Source organism: Apteryx mantelli, chromosome 1, assembly GCF_036417845.1.
Source record: "Apteryx mantelli isolate bAptMan1 chromosome 1, bAptMan1.hap1, whole genome shotgun sequence".
Lineage (NCBI taxonomy): Eukaryota > Metazoa > Chordata > Aves > Apterygiformes > Apterygidae > Apteryx > Apteryx mantelli.
Window position 1 is genome coordinate 56,783,105 of NC_089978.1, and position 25,559 is coordinate 56,808,663.

Genomic DNA, 25,559 nt, shown 5'->3' on the forward strand with positions numbered 1-25,559 from the left:
ACCAGAATAAATGAAAAGAAAGTCAGACTGATTGCACTTCCCTTCTCTTTGCTGTAAGCAGTCAACAGACTTTTTTTTTCTTATTTATGTGAATAATAGGAGAATGAAAAAGAGAAAAGTAGAAAAGTCCTTCCACAGCCTTCAGGGTGATGTGAAATATGAAACTAAGAGTTAATAGATAATAGAGGAATAGAGGCAGTGACATAATCTCACTCTGAATTATAAGCAGGTGTCTCAATTTTATTGGAGGAAGCAAGGCAAAGAAGGTATGAGTTTAATGTGTCTTTGTGATCTTTTCTCTTTACAAAAGTGCAACTTCAAACTGACCAAAGTCAGTGAGAATCATTTCACTGACCTTAACAAGCTTTTTAGCACAATATAAGACATCTATTCTTATGCATAGATATATATTAAAGATGTGGTTGTCAGTCTTGGCCATTAGATGAAAATAGTTCCAAGTGTTCCACTATTCCTTTCAGTTAGTGAGTTAATATCTGACTTCAAATTGCTTCAATAATTGGTTGACATAGATTAACACAATTTGATTCTTCCTGTTTTTACCAATGATGTTTGGACAATATTGACTGCTTCAGGCTTTCCTTTACGTTATTGTTAGAGTCCCATTTAAAAAACAAATGTGAAAAATAAATAAATGAGGACCTGCAAAAATATTCAGGACACCAAAAGTATTAAGTTGCCTTCTTTTTGTTTTTATGTAGAATTGAATGAATAAAAGAAAGTTACCAAGTCATAGTTGTCCAGTGAATAAAATGTGTTAATATGTTTAAAATTTATTTCTATGCATTTTCACTGTCAATTCCTTTTGATCTATATATTGCTCATTTGTCTTCCCTGGTGTGCAAGCTTCTCAGGCAGATCTAGGAAATACTTCAATGCAGAGATTTTTGTTCTGTTTTGAACACCAGCATTTTGTCTTACCTGTAAATAACAGTTCAAGTCAGAACAGAATACTTCTCCAGTATATTTAAAATCATGATAAAAGCTACTCAGTGTACTTGAGCATTGCTTAAACATTGCCTGACACATAAAACTACATGTAAGCCTATCCATTCAGTCTTTACAGGTAATTGAGATATTGAGGCTTGGAGAGGGTGTATCCGAGCACAGTGCCTGATGAGAGCAGTTCTGCAAGTCCCCATCATTTTGGCCATAGCAATTGCCAGACTAACCAGCATCATTTAAAAGCAAGTTCCCACCTGTGTTTAATACATCTCCTTCCTTTGGAAGACAAGAAGACAAACTGCTCTTTAAAAGTTCAGTTTTAATGAAACAGAAGAGTTGTTTCAATTGTTTAATGTCATTTTTACCCATCCATTTAAGGTGGTAAGAGAGAAAAGGAGTGACTTGAAGTAGAGTGACTAAGAGCATTTCACTTTTTATTATGAGCTGCAAAATGAGTTAAGAGATGAGAGCTAATGTGTATGTGTATATGTATATACAGGTACAGCTACAAACAGGTACAGTAAGTATTTGTTGTATTTTGTAACTTAATAGCATACAATCCATTTCCTTTTATATTGACAAGAAAATACACAGATTATTAATTGTCTTGTAACATAACTTGTAAGGTGTTAGATATTGCCTGCATAAGACAGACAGTTGTTGCAGTTTGTGACTAGTTTATCACTTCATGAATTTTAAGTAATAATCCTTGCAAAAAAGCATTCAGGATAAATGTAAGATATCCTTATATGATTGGTTTAAATTCTTACCCTCATTTCCAATGGTTTTAATCTTAAAAATAATGAACTTCTTTTTATTACAGAAACCTTTGAAATGCTTATCAAACTGGCTGAGAATTACACAAGCACACTTTTCTGCAACACACATAGAAACATGGCTGTTGAGGCTGCTACACACGTTCAGGAGTTTTTCACTGATATTGGGCTTTTCATATTTGGCACAGACATTAGCACAGAGGACTTTGTCAACAGATTTTTTGACACCCTGTTCCCAGTAGTCTATAGCCACATGATTAACCCCGGTCTGAGGGATGTTTCACTGGAGTATGCCGAGTGCCTGCGAATGGCAACAAGAGATATCAGGCCCTTTGGTAACGTTCCCAAAATAGTGGCAAGACAAATGGGAAGATCCCTTTTGCCCAGCCGGACTTTCTTGCAAGCTCTGAATTTGGGGATCGAAGTGATCAATACAACGGATCATCTGCATTTCTCCAAAGACTGCAGCAGAGCCTTATTACGGATGCAGTACTGCCCCCATTGCCAAGGGCTGACTTTGAGTAAGCCGTGTATGGGCTACTGCCTCAACGTTGTTCGAGGCTGCTTGGCTAACATGGCAGAAGTCGATCTTCACTGGCAGGGATATATTCAGTCCCTGGAGGAGCTCTCAAGTGCCATGCATGGGACATACGACATTGAGCATGTGCTTTTAAACTTTCATTCGCTTGTTAATGACGCCCTCGTACAAGCCCATATCAACGGACCGGAATTATCTGAGCAGGTAAGAAGCTATTTTTAATTCATGCTCGGTACAAATATATAACACTAGAAAAGTAACAATGATAACTAATACTAATTGTTTGGCCATGTCTATGCTGATGAACACACTTGTGTTCAGCTGCATTTGGCAATGTATTTCTCCAGCACAGTCATTTTTTATTTTAAGCATGCATATAAATTGCTAATTTTTCATATTCTATTCACAAGTTTAACAAGTGGGGAGTCAACATTTTGGTAGCATTTGCAGAGAAGACTTTTCAAAATGAAAAGCTATTTTTCATGTGTGTAAATTTTTTATGTGAATCATCTAAACATTTGAAGTAACATTGAAAAATGTTTCCTATTTCACATGAAACCACAGCTTTTTCAAAATTTCAATGAGCGAAAATTTTGTTGCACAAACCAGTGGAGACTTCTGCTCCTTCACCCTTTTTGTTTACAAGTTAACATTTTTAATAAATGCACTGAATAGCTTAAAGTTTAATTTTAGAGCTGCTACTGTTAAGTTTTACTGAATAAGAGCAGTGAACAGTGGAATGTGTCAGTAAGTTTGGAAGTTTAAAATATTAACAAGAGAAAAGTAAATTATCTGCTAAAAAACTAGTTCCACAAATATTCTTTAAAAACAGAATAGTAGGCAGAGGTTTAGGTAAATGCGAGTGCTAAGTCTAATACACAAATTCAATATTAATATCAGTTTAGAGATTGGAAACTTCTTATATGACATATTGGGTATAACTTTTAGGAGCACACAAGTCTGATTTTCATGAACTCCTCATAGGAAAATTGTTTAATCATTTAATTGTTATCTTATATGCACCTAAAGATAACAAATCATAGGCAAGTCTCCTTTTTGATACCAACGGGCTGCTTTAAAGGACCTGCAGCTTTCAGTATCTTATTTGAATAATTTGGTGGGTTTCAGAGGAAGTGTTGTACATTTCATTTGCAACATGAAGCAGATCTTTCCTTATGCACACTTCAGGGAAAAAGCAAGTCTTGTGAGAGCTATCTTAACTGTGAATGCATGAAGTGAAGAATTTTTAGATACAGTTTGGGAAAATACACATGCTGTTTAGCTACGCATTAGAAAGAAAGCTAGTGTATCTACAAATTTATGAAGCTTGTGTAAGTAGCAAGATTTGAATTCTTCCTATGTTATATTTAAACCACAATGTGTTTTGCAAGTATGTTTTTCTCTGTATTCTTATATGCAGACTTCACTGAGAGTGACATATTCTGTGCTTAAAGCTGGGTCAGATATATTTGGTCTAAGGAGATGCCTTTATTTTTGTAGGGTGCACAGGTCAATTTGTGGCTGGGTGTCACTGTGGTGTGGCATTACCGGAGGTGCCAGCAACACTTCTAGAACTACCACAACCTTCCTCTTTACTTAACTAGCTGCAGCCGGAAGAGCTTCTGTAAGCACCTGTTATGACCTCTGACGATAAACAGCCCAACCTAATATAATAAATAGGGGATTCTTCATTTCTTATTGTGCTAAGACCCATAGTCCATTAAAATTAGGTCTTCTTCCTGCTTTTAGTCAGTCAGGGAAATTGCCGCTTTCCATGAAATTCCTGTTTCATCTGCTTTATACCAGTCAGTTACTTTAGCCAGAATCTCCTGCTTCTGAGCATTCCTGAGAAAAAATGTGATTTTTTAAAACAGTTTTTTGACTAACAGTTTGGCTCAAAGATGTCTTACAGATGTCTGTCCAGTTCCTAATGTGTTTGTCAGAGTCCCGTAGTCTCTGACCAGGTTCTTTTAGATATTCCACACATGGAGGGTCCTATGTCTAATATCAGAATTTAATTCTCTGAAGATATTTGGTGTTATATGGGATTTTTGATTTAGCAGAGTGATACAGCAATATACTGGAATCACAGTACAAGTTTATACACTGAGCTAAATATAGCAATTGCAATATACAGTTCAATCACAATACCAATGTGATTCCCATTACCAGTCTCTATAATATGCTCACCGTCATGACACTGGGCATCCCCAGTCACCGGGAAGGAATATGTGGGTTGAAGCCAGCTCAAGCCCATTGTTCTCTTCGAAATTCTTTAGTTAGTTGCTCAGTTTTTATACTCTGCGTTGGGCTGAGCCACGTATACACTTCCCTATGCTGGTCTGGCTTACTCAGGGAGACATTCACTCTCTTCTGATGAACTCAGGGAGCAACATTTACACCAGTTGATCCACTCAACTGACATAGCTGTTTATCTAAAACAAAGACCACCCTCTGGTCCCCTCTGTGATGAGATAAAGTCAGCTTTCTGTGCAACAGCTGAGGTCATTCATACCCTACCTTACTCCTGAGCTTCACGGGCACCTCGCACTTGCCCATCTCTTCTGAGGCGTCTTCCATTGTCAGTGTTTATTGGTCAGTCACAGTGATCCAGAGCTACATTTGCCTTTTAGAGATATTCCCTCTTCCTTCTCACATTTTTTTGGTCATTTCCCCTACAGTTTTCTGGAACAAGCTAGGATAAGCAAGTAAAGGCACAAGGAAAGGCCTTCTGTTTCATCCTGGGTCACTTGGTGTGAAAAGAGATCCCCTCCCAAGTTCTAGACTTTTGGATTTTGAAGAGTGTGCAGGCATTGCCCCAGGCTTACAGTCTCTCAGTCTCTCATTTTGATGTTTTCAAAACAAAAAATTGTACTTGCTGACATAGTATCTTTCATTCAATTTTAACAAAAAGTTAAATGCGTGAAGAAAACTTCCCTCCCCATTATTTTAGCTTAATAAAAACTTTAGATTGATTTAGATTTATTTGATTGATGCTTTATTTTGATATTCATGAAAACTCTTTGCCTTTATTCTCCTCCTCCCTCAACACCAGTTTTTTAGATTGTATAACAAAAAGACGCAATTTTTTTTCTAACCTTGTACACAATGTCACTCAATATGATCATGTTCATTTTCATAAATGTGATTTGAGGATAGCTTTCTAAGTTAAAAATAAAGATATAAAGAACACTATTTTTTTTTATCTGTGATATTTGGAACCAATATGTTTGTTTTAAGATCAAGTGTTTACAATACTGCTTAGGGGTTAAGATCTTCTAAGACCACTTTTAAACCGTAAAAGTTAACATGAAAATTTCATTCTCCACTGAATCTGGGTCAGGCCTATGTATTTAGACTGTTCATTAACCCTATGGCATCTTTCACATAATCTCTGTGTAACAGCCGATCAATCTTTTTTCTCTTTGATCTGTAATTCTGTCAGATAAGACAATGATGCATTAATCCCTTGAAAAATAGTGATCTAGTTGGTCAGTTATGATCTGCTGAGTGTGTCTTGAGTGTATTTCAAATTTGCCAAGATATTCAATATCAAGAGTTAATTCTGACATGCAATCAAGTCTTCAGCTTTTAGAAGAAGAGGACCTGAATTCTGTTGAAATTGGCTCATTAATATTTCTTTATTTTATCTTCAGAGTGACTCATGAACTGTTTCAAATTTTGATAAGCAATTAATGCACCAGTGATTCTAACAGATACAGAAGAGATGATTATAAGCCAGCAAATAATGGCTCGCTTAGGCACTAAGCAATCTCTGCAGTTTTAAAACTGAATTTCATCATGGTAAGTACTTACTGGAGTTTTAAAGAAGCAGACAGAGAAAAAAATTCTTAAAATGTATGGAAATATGCATATGCTAATGTTCACGTAAGAGTCAACTGTGTATCCTTCTTAATGGTACATATATTTGTGTATGTCTCTCTATAATAATATGTATGTTTGGATATATAAATATACTTAAAGGATTTTGTCTAATATGTTGTAGGGATATCTATATTCAAATTTAATATATATTAACACATTAGGCTGATCTGTATCGTGTGGAAGGACCACCAATGCCTACATAACATGGTTTCCCAGCAGAAGACTCTTTTTCCAGTAACTTACAACTTGTTCACTTTACCCTAGCTCCTTGGGTCAACAGAGCAGTGCCACACTGTCTCAAGTTGCAATTTCTCTTTCCCTTTGTTCTTCCTATTTCAGATTCACCCCCTTTAATTCCTACCTCCCACGACTCCATTGACTGACTGATAAGCGTAGCACCAGTTCTCATCTCCATACCAGGACATTATTCTGCACTATTCTGCAGAATCTCCTGGAGATATGTGGGTTGTGCAACTATTCACATATCTATATATGTTCACATATATATATTGACATACATGCCAGCTCTGTATATATTGACATATATGTCAGCTCTGTTCTGTGCTCCTGAGCTCTGTATATGTCCATTTATGTGTCTTCTGTGCTCAGTGCAGTAGCAGGCCTGATGCTTTTTTTAGGAATCCAAAGAGAAGGGTTTTTAGCAGACTTCTGTGTGTGTGCTCATTCATCTTAATACAACAGAGCCTTAAGAGAACAGCACTGTACAAAACAAGAACAGTATAAGGTTTTGATAATTTATTTAATCCAAAAAAGATCAGATTATGTAATTGATATGCATTGGATAACAGGTAAAAATGCCCATTACTTTGTAAAGGACCTTGTAACTCTGTCCTTTGCCTCTCTTTGTGCTCAGCCTGTGTTACCACATGCCCATCTCTCCGAGCTTCATAGAGCAAGAAAACTCTCCACCGAGGGCTACTATGCAGGCTAATGAATGCACAAGAACGTTGTAACACATTTGAAAAAAAAACAAATAGGGTAACTTTTGACAAGTTGTAATAAATTCTTACCTATTACCTCCATTGTGTCGTGCTGCCACTGCTTGACGGTAATAAGACAGAAGGACAAGGAAAGATTTTAGCAAGATTTTATAAAGCTCTGGTATGGATGAACCCTACAATCCCAGTGTAAGAGTATTTTTTTGTTCCCTTTAAGCATGGGTGAATGGCAGGGTCCCATGCCCTGGCAGGGCAAACTCCTGTGGCGACGGCTTACACTCATCTGGGCCGGGGTTGCCCCAGTCCTGCTCTGGGACCCTTCAGCTGCATGTGTCCACCCCTTTCCTGGTGCGACCGCTGCATCCTGGTGTGAATGGGACACTGGGTCAGGCAGCTGCTTGGAAGGAGCCTCTCTTAGTTGTGTGTTTTCGGTGTGTGAAGACTTGCCGTGCATTGAGCAATGTGACATTGAGAGGCCTGGAGGGGAGGACATGAGTGGAGGTGAGACAGGCCCCAGGCAGGAGCTGAAGGAAAACAGGGAAGGGAGCAGGAAAGAAGGGAAAGAGCAAGGCAGAAGGTTTTGTAATTAAAATCTTTCCTCCAGACTTTGCATGAAACTATTGTTCTCGAATCCCGGAAGATCAATGGTGTTTGCGATTAATACTGAATAAAAGAGATGAAAAGGAATATTGATTAGTTGCTCATTGTATATTCTGGGCACTGACGATTTGGGGATCTGGATGAAAAAGGAGTATGTGACCACGATATTAAAAGCTATGTATGTCTATAAACATACTGGAATCAGAAACACAACAAAAAAGATCAGATAAATCTCAGACAAATTCTGGCATTTCCTAATTTTGTTAAAAGTGATGAATTTTATTACTTTATGAATTTTTGTAGCTCATATACTCATGCAATAATTTGGAATGGGATGTTCAAAAACACTGTCTTAATTATGTTCTAATTCATGCTCATTTTAATGAAATCAGTTTTCCAAACAGTTGGAGATACTGAAAATGCCAATTTCTGGAAGATCTCAAGTGCTTTCACTGATCTTAGCTTAATCCTGAAAGAAGATCTAAGCTGTGCATCTTCTATAAAAATATGCATAATTATACTGTATGGAAAGATAATTTTGTCTTGCTCTTTTTCTTCACTGTCATTAATATTTGAAAAAAAACACAAAATCTTTCTTGTGCTGTAGAATGCTAGCAGTGAGGAGGAGTTAATGGGCTATATTTAAAGCCTTATTTCCTTATTGATTATTTTTGCTTGAAAGGACTAGCTATAAACACTTAATAGTTCGAATTGCTGTAATACAATGACATGTAAAATTTAACATTTCCATGAAGGGTCATAAATAATACACAATATTCACACAGAGATAATGTTCTGAATAGAATATTCTGTAATTTTGTTTACTCCTTTCAGGATCTCTTTTATGCAGTTACTTTTTATTGGGGCTTCTCTAGCTTAAAATCACACAACCCTTATATATATTCCATGCCGTTCCAGAAAGGGAAGTGCAATAGAAGTCCATTAAACCAAGTAATTCTCCACACTGAAAGAGATATGGAAAGAAGGTGATGAAAAACATATTATTTTATCCCAAATACTTCGTATACCTGCAAGCTATGGAAGAATTGCATTTTTATTTTGAAGAAGGAGTACATTTGATTGTCAACAAAAGGCCAGACTGGCAGTATTTCTAATTGTAGAGTGCCATGCCATGATATTTAGCAACTTCCATAGCATTATGGGTTGAGGCACCTAAAGAGGTTTTAGAGATCACCATCCTTTGAAGAAAGTATCCTGTGAACCAGTGCCGTAGTGTCTAAAATCTTTTCGTTTCCTTACATGATTATATGCCTATAAATTACTGCTTCATAACTACTGCTTTTTGGTTACTCACTTTCAAGTGGATTAGTCAGTCATGTGAAGTGAATTCACAAGCTATTTGAACTAATCTTAAAAAAAAGTCTTTGTCATTCTGTTTTAAAGAAATTTTAATATTAGAAAATGCTGATTATAAATCTTTTGGATAAATCAGGTCATGAAAGAGATCTGAAATTGAGCACTTAAAAACATAGTTATTCCTATCACATGTAGTTGTATTCAGATCAGTTGCTGATCTGACAGATATAGAAGTGGACTTCTATATCTGGTGCCCAGAAGAATACACACTGTAGTGTTTATCAAAAATGTTTTTTGATTTGAAAAATAATAAGGGATATACGATTTTTAATTTCAGTGTTTTTTTCTATGAGGAAAATATTAGACTGTACTTCCAAGCAGTATTTATAATGCCTGTCCCTGACTTTTCTTGAAAAACTTGGGAGTTCTCCATCTAAAATAGAAAATTCAGGAAAACAGAAGAAAGGAAGAAAAAAACTAGCACTTCTATTAAAACAATTCAGTCTTTCTAAACAACAATGGCATCCAAATGTCTTCTAAATCTATTGCCACGTGTTTCAGTGCACCTAACAGACTGTACACAGATGAGACATATTTAGTATTAAATTTAGTGACAAATTTACTAACCTATTTTTCCCCACCACTGGAGGAACCTTCCATCAGTGCCTCATTTTGAGGACTATGTACAAGAATGCTGCATACCCTTTAGCAAAATGGGTAAGATCTTTAACCTTAATTTTGCTTCTTTGGATTTTGTTATCTTGCTTCATAGTTCTAGCATCATTCAAATGCTCCCTACTTTTGGATTTTCAAACTTTTAAAAAGGAATAATGTACATTTTTCCTTGCCACCTCAATTTTCTAATGGATTTTAACCAGAATGATAGGAGAAACATATCATCTGGAAATGACATATTTAAGATTTTGCTATTTGTTAAAGTAAATATTGAACAAATATTGTTCAAACACTTATCTGAAATGGCACAGACTGAAAATCAAACTCCTGGTAAAAAAACCAAAAGCTGTGCACAAAAGAAAAATTAATTATGTAGAAGCATAATTTCACGGCCTAATTCCTTGTATATTCTAGAGTAAAACTGGTCATTATTATACATTAAGCTAATCACTTATTATTTTACAAATTAAACAGATTATACAGCATTTTAAAATTTCTGACTGCTTTGGTTTATGATCCAATATTGTTTGCATTTAAACACCACAGTAAATTCCTCTATTGCAAATATTCTAGGTGTGCTTTATCTGATTGAAAATAGGTTAATTCAGCCAAATATCTAACTAGCTCTTCCAAATAGCTGGCTGCATTTATTTATAATTCCTCTACTGTTATGTAGACGTCCCATCCCTGCATTTGCATGATAGGAGACATGCAGATAACTTTGTTCTGATTGAGTTCTCCAATGCTGCAGCAAAAGAAAGATGGCTTGAGGGCAAGGTCGACTTACCATATTCAGATCCCACATCTAATGCAAGGCTCCAGTCGCATTTGGCATGGGCAGAAAGGAGCAGCGTTGTCAGTGCTGGAAGCAGAGGCACAGTTTTGTATATCAGGATGGCTCCACTAAGGACAAATGGCCTAGATCACTATTATTGTCCCAAACTTCTGTCCTATTGCCACTAGCAGTCAGGGAGACAGCAGGGAAACAGGATGATCAGCAGCACACTCACCTTTGGCACTGGACAGCCAGACTATGCTCTGTATATATAAATATGGATGTATGGCTATGTAGTATGTAGCCATCCTATATATATGGTGGGTTACTGCCTTGCAACTTTTTGCTGAAAAGGAAAACAAGGACATTTCACCCCAAAGAAGGGTTTTCTCTGAAATTTGATACAAGAATTGGGGAGAAGGGGCATATGAGTAGGGATAAGGGAAAAGGATAGAGGGTCTTCGGGAGGATATGCAGGTCCCCCACATCCTGTCAGCAGGCTTTGGTTACAGCAAAGGCACAGGAGCCAGGGCAGTGCCAGGTTTCACTCTCAACAACAACCCACAACGTATTGAGGGGACACTGCACAATGCAGCTGGGGGAAGTTATAGCTGTTCTTAAGCACCTCATTAACATCAGCCAAGTAGAATCTGCCACTGGCAAGATGAAGCCTCCGTCACGGTAGAGGAGGGCAGAAGGGGTGGGCAGTTTGTAACAGGAAGTCAGCAGAGTACCCAGCACCAGGTTCCCACCTTCAGGCCAGAGCATGCTGCTTCCATGGAGGGATGGATGTAGGTACTGCTGCTCTTCAGAGTAGAGCCCTGGCAAGGACAGACCGCAGCCTCCATGGGCAGAGGGACAAAGGGTGATCTGACAGGTACAGTAGCTCAGAGCTTTTGCATCTTCTTCATTAGCTAGTCCTCACCTTTTTTGAGATGACATGTGATACAAACTACTTTTTCTCTTGGCTTTTGACTTCTCTCTCTGCCTGTGCTGTTTCCTTCAAAAGCAGTCATCTACTGGTCGCTTTCATGCCCAGTTTCCATGACAAAGTGTGTGACACTGTTCTCTTCTTGTCCAGCGTACCAGCTTTTGAGTAGCATTGTGGTGTTGCTACTACCAGTGCTCTGCTGCATGATCTATTAGGGCTGCCAGGAACAAATGTCCCTCTTCAACCTGTCCTGGGTCTTACTCCATTCTCTCTGGCCTTTTTCACGTAGGGGCTCTTCCTCTAGGGATAATGCTTCTTCCTCTTCTTGCTGGGACCAGGTGTGCAGTATGCTTAACTACTGAAGATGTCATTGGCCCTTTCCAGAGCATTTTTCAGAGCACTACCAGACTGATGGACCCAGTGTCACTGTATTTTCAGGGTGCCAAAGGTCTTCATTATTATGGGGATGAGTGGGCAAGGTTGTCATCTTGTTTTGCATTGGATGAAGAGGGTGAAAAATCTCTGCTAGAGGGAATAGATGCAGTCTCCTTTGGGGAGAAGAAACGAGAAAAAATGAGCGAACTTGTAGATAGAGGGCACTGCATCCTGCTGACAGCAGTGGTAAAGGTAGGTGTGTGCTGCCTGGCAGTCTGCTTTTGCTGCAAATGTTGATTTGGAAGGGGCATTTACAAGTGGGGTGCATCAGGGGAATAGGGACAAGGAACTATCTCTCTCTGAATCAGTAGCTGAAGTGGGATGGGAACCACATATTGGCATCATGGACAAGGCATGTGTTCATGGCATTATTCTTCTAGTATGGGATGTGGGCACTGGCTTCATCTGGTGGCTGATGAGCATTGCCATGCCAGGTGTCCTCTACCACAGTGTTCTGGGAAAACTGACTCTGCAGAAGACAGTGTATTCTTTTTCCCAAGAGAAGTGGAGGTATTGGTGATAAGCTCTGGAGGGGAAATGAGCCTTGTTTCAGACACTGCACAGATACAACCTAAACTTGATGTTATGGCAAAATTAATTATATTATTCCATGGCAAAATGAATTACATTATTCCTATCACCAAACTGTCTAACTGGACTCAGCCATGTACACCATTAACTTTAAGCAAGTGTATATTCCCAATACCAATTTGTAAAACAGTCCCTGAGTAAGCTACATACCATATAGTTCTTTCATACTTCTTGAAAAAAAAAGTAAAAAATGAAATACATGGTTGTCAGCAGAGCAGACCAGAAGAAAATTTTAGCATTCTGCTTGAAGCTTATGGCATATGTCTTTGCTGTCATTACTTTGTTGAATTTAAATTACTTGATAAATTGATTAATTTAAATTACTTCAGAAGATCAATATAAACTGATTTGTGGAAGCTGCTAAACAGTAATTGAATTTAAAGTCCTCTTCTTATACACTGTTGTATTCTAAACTCATTGTGTTGTAAAAGAAGGTTTGATATCTAACATAATATGCAGTTGAATACCCTCACCTCCTGATTCCCTTCTCCTTCCCATTCACAGATGCACATCCAACAGTAGCTGCAAAAAACCTGTGGCGCTTATATAATGAAGTATGGCATCTTTTTATATACCAGTCATTTTTTCAATGTAGCATGGAGTAAGTGCGCTACGGTCATGCCCTCTATCTAATTCAGATTTCAGTGATGTTATTTCACTTCTCTATTTTTTTCAAATTGGAAAAGCTCCTTGCTTCTGTGAAAAAGTTTCCTTCTGAGGCTAAACTGTGTTTCAGTCATCGGAAAAGAGAATGGAAAATTTTGAAAACAAAGAGAAAATCAGCAAAGCAAAGGTTTATGGTTTGTTTGTAACTAGTGAAAAGTTGTTTCCATTAAAGAGTAGGTTTATCTTCTCACCTGACCCTACCTAGTGGTTTGACCGCTCTTCCCATCTTTCCTGTTTTGATCCGTCATTGCCGTATATTTCACTAGCTTGCACTTGCTGAGGTCTGAAGTCTAAGCATATGGAAAAGGGGCAAGGACAGTGTTTGGCTTTTATGAAATTAGATGCTCCAGCTGGTGCCCCAAACAAGGTCCCTCAACCTTATGCTCCATTTCAACCTGGAGGAAATGAAGGTTTAATTTACAGGGGAGAGCAAAAGCAGTAACTTGTGCTAAGCACACCCCTTACATCATATCAGGAAACCTATGAGTAGTCCAAGCTGACTCTCAGGTCTGATCTGTTCCCTGCACTGCTTTTGGAGGACTGATGTAGGCTGCTATGCCTTGGCCCCAGAGTCTCTAAGGCAGGATGATATTTCACAGTTATTGGGAATACGGGCTGTGTACTGAGAAACACGGTGGAGTCGCTGCAGCAGTTCGATGCCTTCCTGTGGTTTTTAGAGAGATTAAGTCCCATTACCACACACCCAAACAGAAGAAGGCACGACAGGGTGCTGTTAAGAAGCTCATGATCATGAGCATCATGGAGGCTTAAAGCGATTAGCAGAGGACACGAAGGGGGGGGGCTCACGGCACCAGCGCTGCAGAGAGCCCCAGCTGCTGCCGCCACTGCTGCAGCTCACAGGCAGCCGGTGAGCAGCACGGGGTGGGAGTTTAAGCGATGTTTCATGTTTCACATAAAAGCAGGGGAAGTCATCGGCCGGCCAAGTGATCACAGGCTTTATTTCTCACCATTGCGTTCACAGCGGCACTTGAAGTACATAAACTCTTTTCAACTAGCCCCAGATGAAGAGAATTTTGAAGCAAGTTTTGAAGCATATTGAATTTTCCTGGGAAAGAAAGGGAATAAAACTTGTGATCAGGATTCCAGTTGAATATTAAAAGAAAAGAAAAGAAAAGAGAAAAAAGAAAAGAGAAAAACCTATGAAGCAGCAGAGGAGTGTGTCAACTGATCTTAAGAAGAAAAGTCTCCTATTTGATTTTGAAACTTTGTGGTGTTTGGTGATGAACAGTGCCAGGTCACAATATTACCTGGGAAAACTGAGACTTTTAATGGGAAACCTGTGTGCACTAAGTATTTACAAAGCAGCATGCAAACCAATTCACAGTCAGCTTCTGCAGGTATTACGGAAAATAAATACAGATACAACATGGATACATCTGACAGGAATGTTACAGAAAATCAGTGTTTAAGAGGAAAATAAATTGCAAGCAAAGAAACACAAGCCTCTTCGGGGTACAAACATCCTGTGGCATTCTTTGACAAACATTCTTGCAGAAACTGTGAGGATTATGGAAAATTATGTATGTTAATAATATATACATATATATATTTAATAAGTGTGTGTGTGGCAAAATATAAGGATTCTGGTTACTATACACAAATAAATTGATTGCAGCAGCATTAGGGATTGTTATATTGGAATATAACATTCTTGAAAAGGACCTAACTTGTATTATATTTTTGATGCTCTGGATAGCTTATAGTCACCTAACAAATCAGTTGATTATGTGTCAAAAAATCGACTCCTGAAAGTCCTTTTCAAGCATGTTATGTTCCAATATAGCAATCATTTTTTATACCAATTAGACTGTCAGTATTACCGATTTACACAACACCTTTACATGCCTCCACAGTGACTTCCAGCTTTTAGCTTGTATTATGTTTTTGATGCTCTGGATAGCTTATGGTCACCTAACAAATCAGCTGATTACGTGTCAAGAAATCGGCTCTTGAAAAAGCTGGAAGTCAGTGTGAAGACATATAAAGGTGTTGTGTAAATCAGTAATATTGACAGTCTAATTGGTATAAAAACTGATTTATAGGGCTTTTCCACTTCTAAAGTGAAATACAGAGGAAACCAGAGTTACGGTCTAATACCTCTAATGCTCTGTTGTCTAACATAAGACAATTTGAAGGCATACTCTAAAGTTTATTGTTTGATCATATGAAATGATTAACAAAAAGTCATATGTCAGACATTAGTTGAAAGATTTTTTTTATAAAGTTTGAGCAACCCAGTAGATTCATGCAATTTCATTTTACAGAGAAAGTAATTCCCAGAGACTCTATCCGTTTTCCCATTTGTTCTTTCTTGCTGTGTCACCCTTATTTCTGTAGTCTTACTCTCTGTACAATACACTACCGACTACCACTATAAATGTCCATGCTGTTTTACAGATTTTGTTATTCTTCTGTTAGAAATTGTTAACAGTGTTAACACTGTTAGCAATTGTAACAATTCTAGTTACAAAATCTGTAAAACAGCATAGTTATTTATGGTGCTATAATGTTTAATAATAAAATAGTAATAAATATATCCTTCAACATCTCATATATGTCAGAATCCCTGTTGTATGTTCTGTGCTGTAGAATTCTGCTTAAAATACATGTTCTTTTTCTGTGTAATTGGTTTATTTGCTTTTAATATGTAGAAAAAAGTATTCAAAGCATGGATGGAGTATTAACAGAGGCAACAATATGTCCTTAAGTATGCAGACATCCTGGAAAAATATGTGAGTGTATGATTTGCTCCTTTCATTTAGCAGGGCATTACCTCTCAGGTGCACATTGGAAAGAAGAAAATAAAACTGATGATTATTGCTGGCCATTTCCTTATTAATGCTCTTTTAGTTTCTTTATTGCAAGGTTAATGACACAGTGACAGGTTTTGTGCCGCAGACAGTGGAGGCACTAATTTCTGCCAAGAACTTCTTAAGTATAATAGTAGGACATGAAGCTCCATGCCTATCTTAAATAAAGTCTATCGCTGCATTCATTTCTCAGCATCTCAGTATTTCAAAGTATGGTGGCAGAAGCATTCAGCACCTGTTTCAAGATACATCATTTCCAATTCCTCTTCTTCTTTCAGCCAATTTCCCTTTCATTTGTGGAAATGAGAAAGGACATATTTCTCACCTGTGGTGAGAAGCAGTTCAAATTCCAGTCAATGTCCCACACATTTCTGAATTCTAAGCACACTGCTTTTTTTCAATTCAATTATCTCATTGCCCAGGTTCGTCTCTTAAAACTCTGACAATGGAGCTACTTGTCAACACAGACATTGCTTTGGCAAGCAATGCTGAGTAGTGTGGTCTGCGTAATTTAAGTTCTATTCAGACTGCCAAGTAAAGGTAGGAACGTATCACGGCATGCATTATGTGATCCTATTCAATGTTTAAAGCAAATCCACTTCACAATTTGAAATAAGTAGAATTTCTCTTAAATCTTGCAGTTTGCCACACTTTCTTCCCCAAACTGAGGTCTGTTTTGTCAGGAAAGAGGGCAGAGTCTTTAATACAACTTCCTAAATTTTTTTGCAGTTAACAGAATGTTGTAGGCAAAATACACAGATCCAAATGGCCTTCTTCTTTCCATTGATTGCATAAGGACTCCAAGGTCTGATAAATTTGGAATAAGTAATCTGGGCTGCCATCACATTCTGGGTTTAGATGGCATACTAGATGTCTAATTCTGCTTTGGCACCGTGGCAGGCTGTCTGAATGGTCTGCTGGGGAACTGAGCTGAAGGTAAGGAAGATGCTCCAAGAGACTGAAAATGGTGCAGTCTGGTCCTGCATATTTACAGGAGAAGAAAGGAGGTTTTGCACACATTCCCAGCAGCCAAGTAAGGAGGAACGAACAAATGTAATGGAAAAAGACAGCTGAAATTCCTTTCTGTAGTCTGTGTCTTCATATTCTTTTTTCTCTGCTCCTCATTTTTCCTTGTGAAACAGCAAGAGAGAGAGAGCAACAGAGCTGAGTAGACTTCTGGTGTCTCAGCCAGCCCTTAAATCACTTACAACTCTTTGTACTGGAAGAGAAGAACTAGATGAGGGCAAATACAGAGGTCTTGAAGCAAATGAGTTTTTCAGATTATTTTGGTCCCTGAAATAATAGATACATTTGAATAAGTGACTGCCTTGTACATCGCAGATCTTCATAGAAAACTGGTTTGTCTAGGTTCAAATAAGAGAGCAAGCAGACACTGAAGGAGTTTGTATACAAAAGCAGGAAGCAAAAATACCAGTCTCTTAAGATGTAGTCTGGAACGGAGGAGAAACTTCCAGATTCTCTGAAATGTTGGCTATCTAGATATGGCTTTTTTTCTCATCTTTTTTTTTCAGATGGTTTTTGATTCTTTATTATCATGAAAAGTTGACCCTCCAATTATCTAAAGAGTTGTTGACAGTGTCCTACAGTAAATGAAATAACGCATTATGACCTTCATTGTAAGTGGGCATGATTTTATTGATTTATGTGCTTTCATAACAGTCCTTGCTTACAAAACTGCTCTCTCCTTCACAGTTTTGGAACATAAATCGCAGGCTGCCAGAAAGTGTAAGTGCATCATGCAAATATGCTGACACAGTCAACTTATTTTGCTTCTACAAACTCTATCGATTGTAAGTTACAGTAAGTTCCATGTTTTAAGTGGGTGACATGCCTGATAAAGGTTACATAACCCCATTTCTGCTTTCATTGGCAGTCACACAAACCTACTGAATTTCGTTTGGTTTACACAGGTGACGCTGGATAGACTTATAGTTAGATTTAATGAACAGTTCTGCCATTAGCAGACAAGAAGGCATGTTAGCCCTCTAACTCAGAGCTGCACTTGCAGGGCGCACAGAAATAAGAAGCAATAAAGTATATTTTAACCACTAGAGAACATAGCTACGTCAATCTGAGTATACAGAGGGAGCTGATCTTTGGAATAGGAATACTGCTGGTTTTATATAATTGCTTTTCAGAGTAGAACCACCGAGTGTTTTCACCGAACATAGATGAAACACCTTGGCATCCACTGACACAGACTTGGATCGGGAGAGCTGGCAGCCTCTCACAAGAAGCAGTTTTGTTGAACTGCCTTTGAAGATTTTGAACTGGCAGTGCTGTATTCTGGCTGCAGGGTGACTTGGCTGAGAACACTAGGATTTCCCCTAACATTAAGTCATTAAAAAAAAATTGTTTCCTTCCCCCCCACCCCCATTCAGAAGAAGAAACTAGTTTTACTGCCAGACTTGCTGAGTGTTAGTGCCTCCTGAAAGGAGCAGCAGAATTAAAAACATTGAAGATTTTGGTAATTAAAGAGCAGAAGACACAAATTAAAATTATATTAAGTAACATATTTAATGGGCTATTAAATTTTATTTTACAAGCAGAATGTGCAGAACAGTGAAGGAAAACAGAGATAATTAAAGATTGACAAGATAAGAGAATAGTCTCAAGAACTCAGGCTGGAGCCCTGGCTTTGGTAGATATAAGGGAAAGAGTAGGATATGGGTCTCAGTCACATCAAAGTTGTGGACTGTGGCTCCCAGAATACAAGAGCTTGGATGCTGTGTTTTGCAAACCCTCCTCAAAAAATCTTTGGTTAAAAAAACTGTTTTGCAGCCTCTTAGTATTTTTCATCTTGGTTCCTAAGTCTCCTCTGTAGGTTGGTCCCCAGAAAGGTACCTGGCAGTCTGATGCCTCACTAGTGCCAAGCAGAGTGGAATAATTAATTCAAGTATCTCTGGTGCTTCTCTTTATACATCACAGAAAAGGATTTGCTTTTCTTTGCAACTTTTTTTTTTTTTTGATGAGGCTACTACTGCCTTGCTGGCAGGTCTTCCTTTTGTATTTTTGCATTGTGCATTTATCTTCGTTGAATTTCATCTGTTTGGGTGTGGGAAAATTTATTAAAGGTAACAAGATTGTTTTGAATTAGATCAGATTTCCTGTATGCTTGAAACTGCTTCCTGCTCTGTCCCACTTGAAAAATTTATAAATGCACTTTTCAATGTATCAGTCAAGCTTTTAATTATAATTTTGAAAAAAATTGGGTTGGAATGATCATTGTTTGGCGAGTCCATTTAAGATTTGTCTTGCAGGTGATTATAAACTTAGTGTTTAATAATTTATGCAAATATCATCCTAAGTATCAACTTTAGGCTGTAAATCTCTAGGCTGCTGTTTCACAATTTTTTTCTCTTTTTAAGTTGTCTTGGACTTCTCTCATAAATTCTGTAAAATGATGAAACCTATGTATGAAACTTGTAAAACTGTATGCTACTATTGCTATAGAACTTCGAGTTCTGGAAATCTAAAACCTATTGCCAGGAATCGTGAGACAACAGTGGAGAAAAAGAAACAACTAGTTTAGCAACAATAAAGCACAAAACATTTACAAAGGAGACAAAGACAGTACGCTATTTTTGCATGACTCCCCTGTGCTGTCAGCACTGGTGATACTCCATTGCTCTTTTGTAAGACAATCCCATTCCCCTATCTTCTTTCCTTTTCTGAAGAGAAACAGTGCATTGTAACAATTTCTTGTTGTCCCTGTATTCAAATACTTGAATTTTGTCTCATTCTAAGTCCGTCTGTCCTTCAAACACATGCGCACGCTCTCACATAGCAGAATACTTTTTGCTTTTCAATGAAAGTTTCACATTAAATATTCTGTTATAAGCAACAAACTATAGAACCCCGCTCAAGTACTTGGAAGCAATATTGAAATGTTGGTGCTCCCTCTTGTGGTTTGACTAGAAGAAAAAAATCAGAGCTAAGTGTGGGGATATATTGCCTTCTGTAGCAGTAGCGCAGCTGGAGATTATTATTAGAAGTTAAAAAGAGAAGCAAATCTTACTTTGAGAAATCTTCATTTTCACCTGCTTAGGCAATCAAAAAGTGCCAAGACCCTATGGTGCCTAGTAATGGAGAAACGATCCTTTCCTGTGCTACTCTCAAAGATTGACTGTTGGAATAAAGTGCTGAAAGAGTGTGGTGTGTTTCTCTTTTTCTCCTCTGTTTGACACACTCCCATCTACCTGAAAATATTATACATCCACTTACAAGGATTAAATATGCATTAAGGAAACATACATAAACATTTAATAAACTGTTTTTCTGGATAAATATTTTGGGTTGCTTGATTAATAATTCATTACTGGAAATACTTGTGGCTAGTGAAGAATACATTTCTTGAAGAAAATATTCATTTTTTGTATTCCTCGAAAAACAAATAAAATTAATTTATTTACAAATTAAATATATGTGTGTATATATATATACATATACACACACACATATATATATATTTTTTCATCCAGTGCTTCCCTGCCCTCTCTAGACTTGTTTTAGAACTGCTGGACTTCAGCTGTCCAGTTGTTCATGAATATTTGAACATTTGAGGGGTTTTGTCTCATTAACTATAAGAGATGTTGGAAAAATTCTGATGTGATTGCTAGAACTGAGAGCCACCAAACTAAACACTAAATGAAGACAAGTATTAAATACAAGCAGTTTTAAATGCTTTTATACACTGATGTCTGTCACACTGATGTCTTGCAGGTTTGAGACATGGCGTCCTAATCTAGCAAATACTTGGCATATATCCTATTTATGGGACAGCTGAGAGATGCATGTGTCAAAAACTTACAAAGCTTACTAAGCTCATGAAAAAAAGCATGAACAATTAAACACCAGAAATATTTAATTAAGAAATGGCAGTTTGTAGAATCCTGGTCCCTGATTCCCTGGGCTGAGTCTAAGCCCAAGAGTTTTTGTTTTCAGACCACTGTTTCTTTCCACATTACTGTAAGTATAGAAACAAGAAGTAGTGAAAGGTGACTACAAACACATGGCAAGACTAGATGTTCATCTTTTCAGTATAGTTCACAACAGCTCGCAACCCAAACCAGAGCAGTGAGGCTCAGGATTCCTGAGATTTATTTCTGGCGCAGTGGCAGAGTTTAAAGATTACAGCATAGTTCATTACAGAGACTTGGCATATCTATTTGAAGTGTGCCGTAGCACAGTGCATCCAGTTTGCTTCAGTCATTTTCCAACCGGACTTCTCAGCTTCACTAAAGTTAGTCTAATCTCTTGAGGTTTTGGAGTGAGACCGCTTCTGGTACATGACCTAGCCTGCTTGTAGCACCTTTGTGTGTCTCTCAGCTGTAGATATAAACGTAAGCAGTGGAAAAGATATATTTCTGTGAATGTATGTCTGTTCATACATACATACACATACATAAATACACACACATGTATATCAATGTATGCATGCTTGTGTACATATATTTTTTCTTCTGTTCTTGTCTTATTAAAGAAGAAATGCCACTTTTATTTTCATTCTTTAAATTAAATGTAGGCCTGATCATCGTAGTTCAGAACGGAAAAAATGTTCAGAATGGAAATGATCTTTCATTTCAGTGCTAAATCTGAGGTCAGAAAGAACCATTTCTGTAGCAGGAAAAAATACCATAAAATGTAACAGATTTTTCCTATTGAACATATGAACTTAGAGGATAGGATCCCACCATTACTGATGTGATGCTCACATCATTATCCAGCCCTCTGTAAATGTAAAGGTTTATAATGCTCCAGCTTTCCAAACTGTAAGTAACCATAGACATTCAACAGAATTGCACCAAGCAAAATCAAACTACCATAAAGTTCATGTGTGGCACTAATTGCAATTTAAGTGCATGGTTATTACAAGAGATTTTAATTAACCCAGTCATCACACTGTGGCATACAAATTGTGCATAATAACAGCATGCTGAGTATAATGACAATAGGTTTGTCTGAACTGTGGAAATGAGGAGTTTTACCATTTTCTGAGGTTTCCCTTTATGCCCCTAAATATTGGGTAGTATTTTTTTAAGAACAGCCAGCCAGGAAAATATATATTTTTGAAAACACTAGTAAGTTTCTTAGGCTTATCTGTTTTAAAATTTTATAGTCGTTTCTAACTCTTCCTGAAATCTAATTCTCTCCTATACAATTTTTTGGTGATTTTTCAGTCTCTCTTTTTTCAGGGAATTTTCAGTCCCCTTAAAGAATCATTTTACACTCTCTTTTAGGTTTTTATGTTTGAGGCCAAGAAAAATGCTCTGTTTGTGAAAACATTCAGTGGGAATTACACTTTCAGTGTAATTGGAGTAGAGTAAGAATGCATTATGATCAGATATTACAGCAAAATGATCATTTGTCAGCTCATAAGCATAGTGAGAGCATTCCCCTTCCCTCAAAGTTATCATACCAGTCTACGTCTCTGAAGACTGACACTGATAGCACTGACTGAATTTTTACTAGGAAGGCTAAATTTGCGTCCCAAAGGCTAAATTAAAGAAACAATGTGGCTAATGAATGTTATAGTCCTTATGAAAACATTGGAAGTTCAGCTAAGTGGCATTACATTTATGCCATATACTCATTCCCAGAGACCTAAATAGCGCATCAGAAAAGCAGAAGCTTTTAGGGAAAAGTGTATTTTTCTATTTTTTAGAATATAGCCAGCTCTGTACTGGAAAGTGAAGTTCAGACATTTTGCCTTTAAAATGATTTTGCTCACAGGCAGGACAGGCACCTGAGGCAAGATAAGGCTATATGACCTTTTTATGTGCCCAACAGTTTAATGGCGAAACTGGGTGACAATGAAGACTGAGCCAGTGAGGGAGACCTTTGACATGCATATACGTTTAATGATTTAAACATGACATAAAAGTGACAGCCACCAGTGAACAGTTGAAAAAATGGACAGGTTGGGTTTGGCTGAGTGAATGATACAAGTGTGATGTGTCAAAACATAAAAAGGAGAAGGAGCATCACACAAAGCCAGTCAGTCAGATAGTAGTCCCAGGATTTTAACTGAGGTTTGAGAAAGGACAGAGAGGAGGATGTTGTCAAGAGTGCATGCTTCTATGTGCTGAAGTAGCTCATCCTTCAGAAACCAGGTCTGAAGAAATGACTTTGCTAAAGGTTGGTGAGCTTACTTTCAGCTGTGAGAGCTGAAAACTCTCACACATCATTAATATATCACATCTCACATATATCATTAATATAACTGAGTTTTCAGCCCTATGATTGCTATCAGGTACTTCATTATGGGCATGACAGAAGTGTACATGGTGCTGTACAAACACTTTTTACGGTTTAACTCATGCTGGTTTCAGCAGCTCTGCTTTAAGAATTTTCTAGAGATGGCTTTTGGGGAAAAAAAGTAGTTCCTAAAAAGATATTTCAGATAATGACCAGATTCTCATAGTATTTATGTATGTAAATTTTATCTAAGATCATGTTTAAAGAAAAAAAATATATTTGAAGCAAAGGTTTTCTTCTAAAAGTGTCAGTGAATGCAAATTTCCCAATATTTCATACTGCCTTTCCTGAGACCTTCACTCAAAGAAAATAAACAGAGACAAAGGGCATTAGAGAGTGATTTTTGAAACAAATATATAACATATAAAACAACATTGTCCATACTCCAAACCAGTATCCCTGTAAAATTTACTGATTTTCTTTGTTTTTTTTCCTTCTGGCCATAGTAAAATATACTGAGATTTTATTATAAAATCAAGATGTATAGATAGCTGTCAGTACTATTGCCTTCTTAGTAGATCTAAATGTATATGATTTTTCAGTTTGCTATAACTGGAGCCAAAACTTTTTCTTTTCTTTTTTTTTTCTTTTTTTCTTTTCCTGACCCAAAGGACTGGTACTCATCTGCTTAGGGCAGAGTAAGGCTGTATTAGCTAATGAAGCATCTGCATCATGTTGCTCCGTCTCTCACGGTCTCCCATCCTGCAGTCAGTCTCTGAGAGTGCTTGGACAAGGCACATAAGTCTTTACAATCTACACAACTAGCCCATGTCTGCCACAAGACAAAGATCCTCCTTCCCAAACATCTGGATCTGACTCACTGTCTATTAAACCCTTGCTTTTAATCTTGACAAGACAAAGACTGACCGCCTATGGCAAGCCCAAACTGAGGCAACCTAAAACATCAGTTGCTTCCTCATCATTAAGGCTGATCATATGTGTAATACTCCCAGTGCCACGTCAAGGAACAACATGAGCAAAGTGAGACAAGTAAAAGAAAAAGCAATTTTTTCCCTGTGGAAGATCAGGATCAGAGTGGTATAGAATGGCTGAAAGGATACATTGTTACTTAGGTGAAATGGTGAAATGTAGCACTAACTGGCACATTTGCACGAGGATAGGTGAAGCCTAGAGAGAGTGAGGAGAGTTACAGGGGGAAGAATGGGAGTCCAATTAAGTTAATGAAGAGTGTGGACTAATGTACTCTGAAGATCTAATGGTGGAAGCAGTGGAAAAAGTGTGAGGAAGGTTAGAAAGTACTTGAGGGAAAGATCAAATGTAGCAAGATGCCGTCCAAGAAGAAACCGCCTCTGATAGACATCAGCTTAAATATTCACCTCACCATTCGAATCCTATTAAGTCCTTAAAGAACACTAGCCATATGTCCAGGGACAATTACCTTTCATGGAAATTCATGCACCTCATTTTGAAGGGGATTCTAAGTATTATTTGGACACCTTTGAGATTTGGAATCTCAAATTCATGTGACTTCAGTTCGTACAATGAATGCTTGTTCCGTATGAACTAAAAATGCTGATTCTTACTTCCTGTGTCTGGCCTAAGGGAGCCCATTCAACAAGTCTTTGGTTATCACTGCTTACACCAACATGCATACCAACAACAACAATAAAAAAATTGGATATATTCTGTTTTATCTTAAATTTGAAATGTATTTCTGAGCCAACATTATCGCATTTTTAGGTATATTGTCTAAGACTTTAATGTGAGTGATGACAGGCTGAAACTGATTTGTTTGCTTCCTCTGTTCTTACATATGAGGCCATAAAAAGCAACAGGAAACAATAATCCTTGTTGCATAACACACACACCCTTTCCTCTTTTTTGTGGGAGCATTTTGAATATGTTTCTGCTTCAAAAATTGGATCCCTGTCTTAGAGCCAAAAGTGCTCTCCTCTCTCCCTTTTCCTTTTAAGAAGGTTGACTATATATTGGAACCAAGTTTTACTAATTCACATACAGTATTAGTTTTTCAGTAGTGCATGTGTACTAGCTTATACAAGAGCTATACTGTTCACTCTGCTTAATATCTGGTCAGACACAATCCTTAGCATGAAGTATATCTTATTTAATAAATATGTATGGCTTTAATTATTTTTCTTCAGTGACTAGGAAGAATAATGAGCTATGGTCATGAATTGATATCCTCTATAGTATAAAATGTGATACTGAGCATTTTGTAAAGAAGAAAATGGGAGTTCGTGTAGATTCATATTTATTGATACTGAGATCAGAAAGCCAGACATAAAAAATCCCTTGGTATTTTCAACACCTATGGTCTGAATCATTAAACTTACAGCTTGGATCATTAAATTTACATC

General features: G+C 37.5%; 1 protein-coding gene across 12 annotated transcripts in view; it reads left to right on the plus strand.

Annotated features, from left to right (window-relative positions):
* GPC5 (glypican 5) overlaps positions 1–25,559 on the plus strand; it is a 727,382-nt gene that overhangs the window by 130,540 nt on the left and 571,283 nt on the right. For all 12 annotated transcript variants that reach the window (XM_067293223.1, XM_067293233.1, XM_067293241.1 and 9 more), the window contains exon 3: positions 1,787–2,481. In XM_067293223.1, the coding sequence (XP_067149324.1) occupies positions 1,787–2,481 (695 nt within the window). The remainder of the gene's footprint in view (positions 1–1,786; positions 2,482–25,559) is intronic.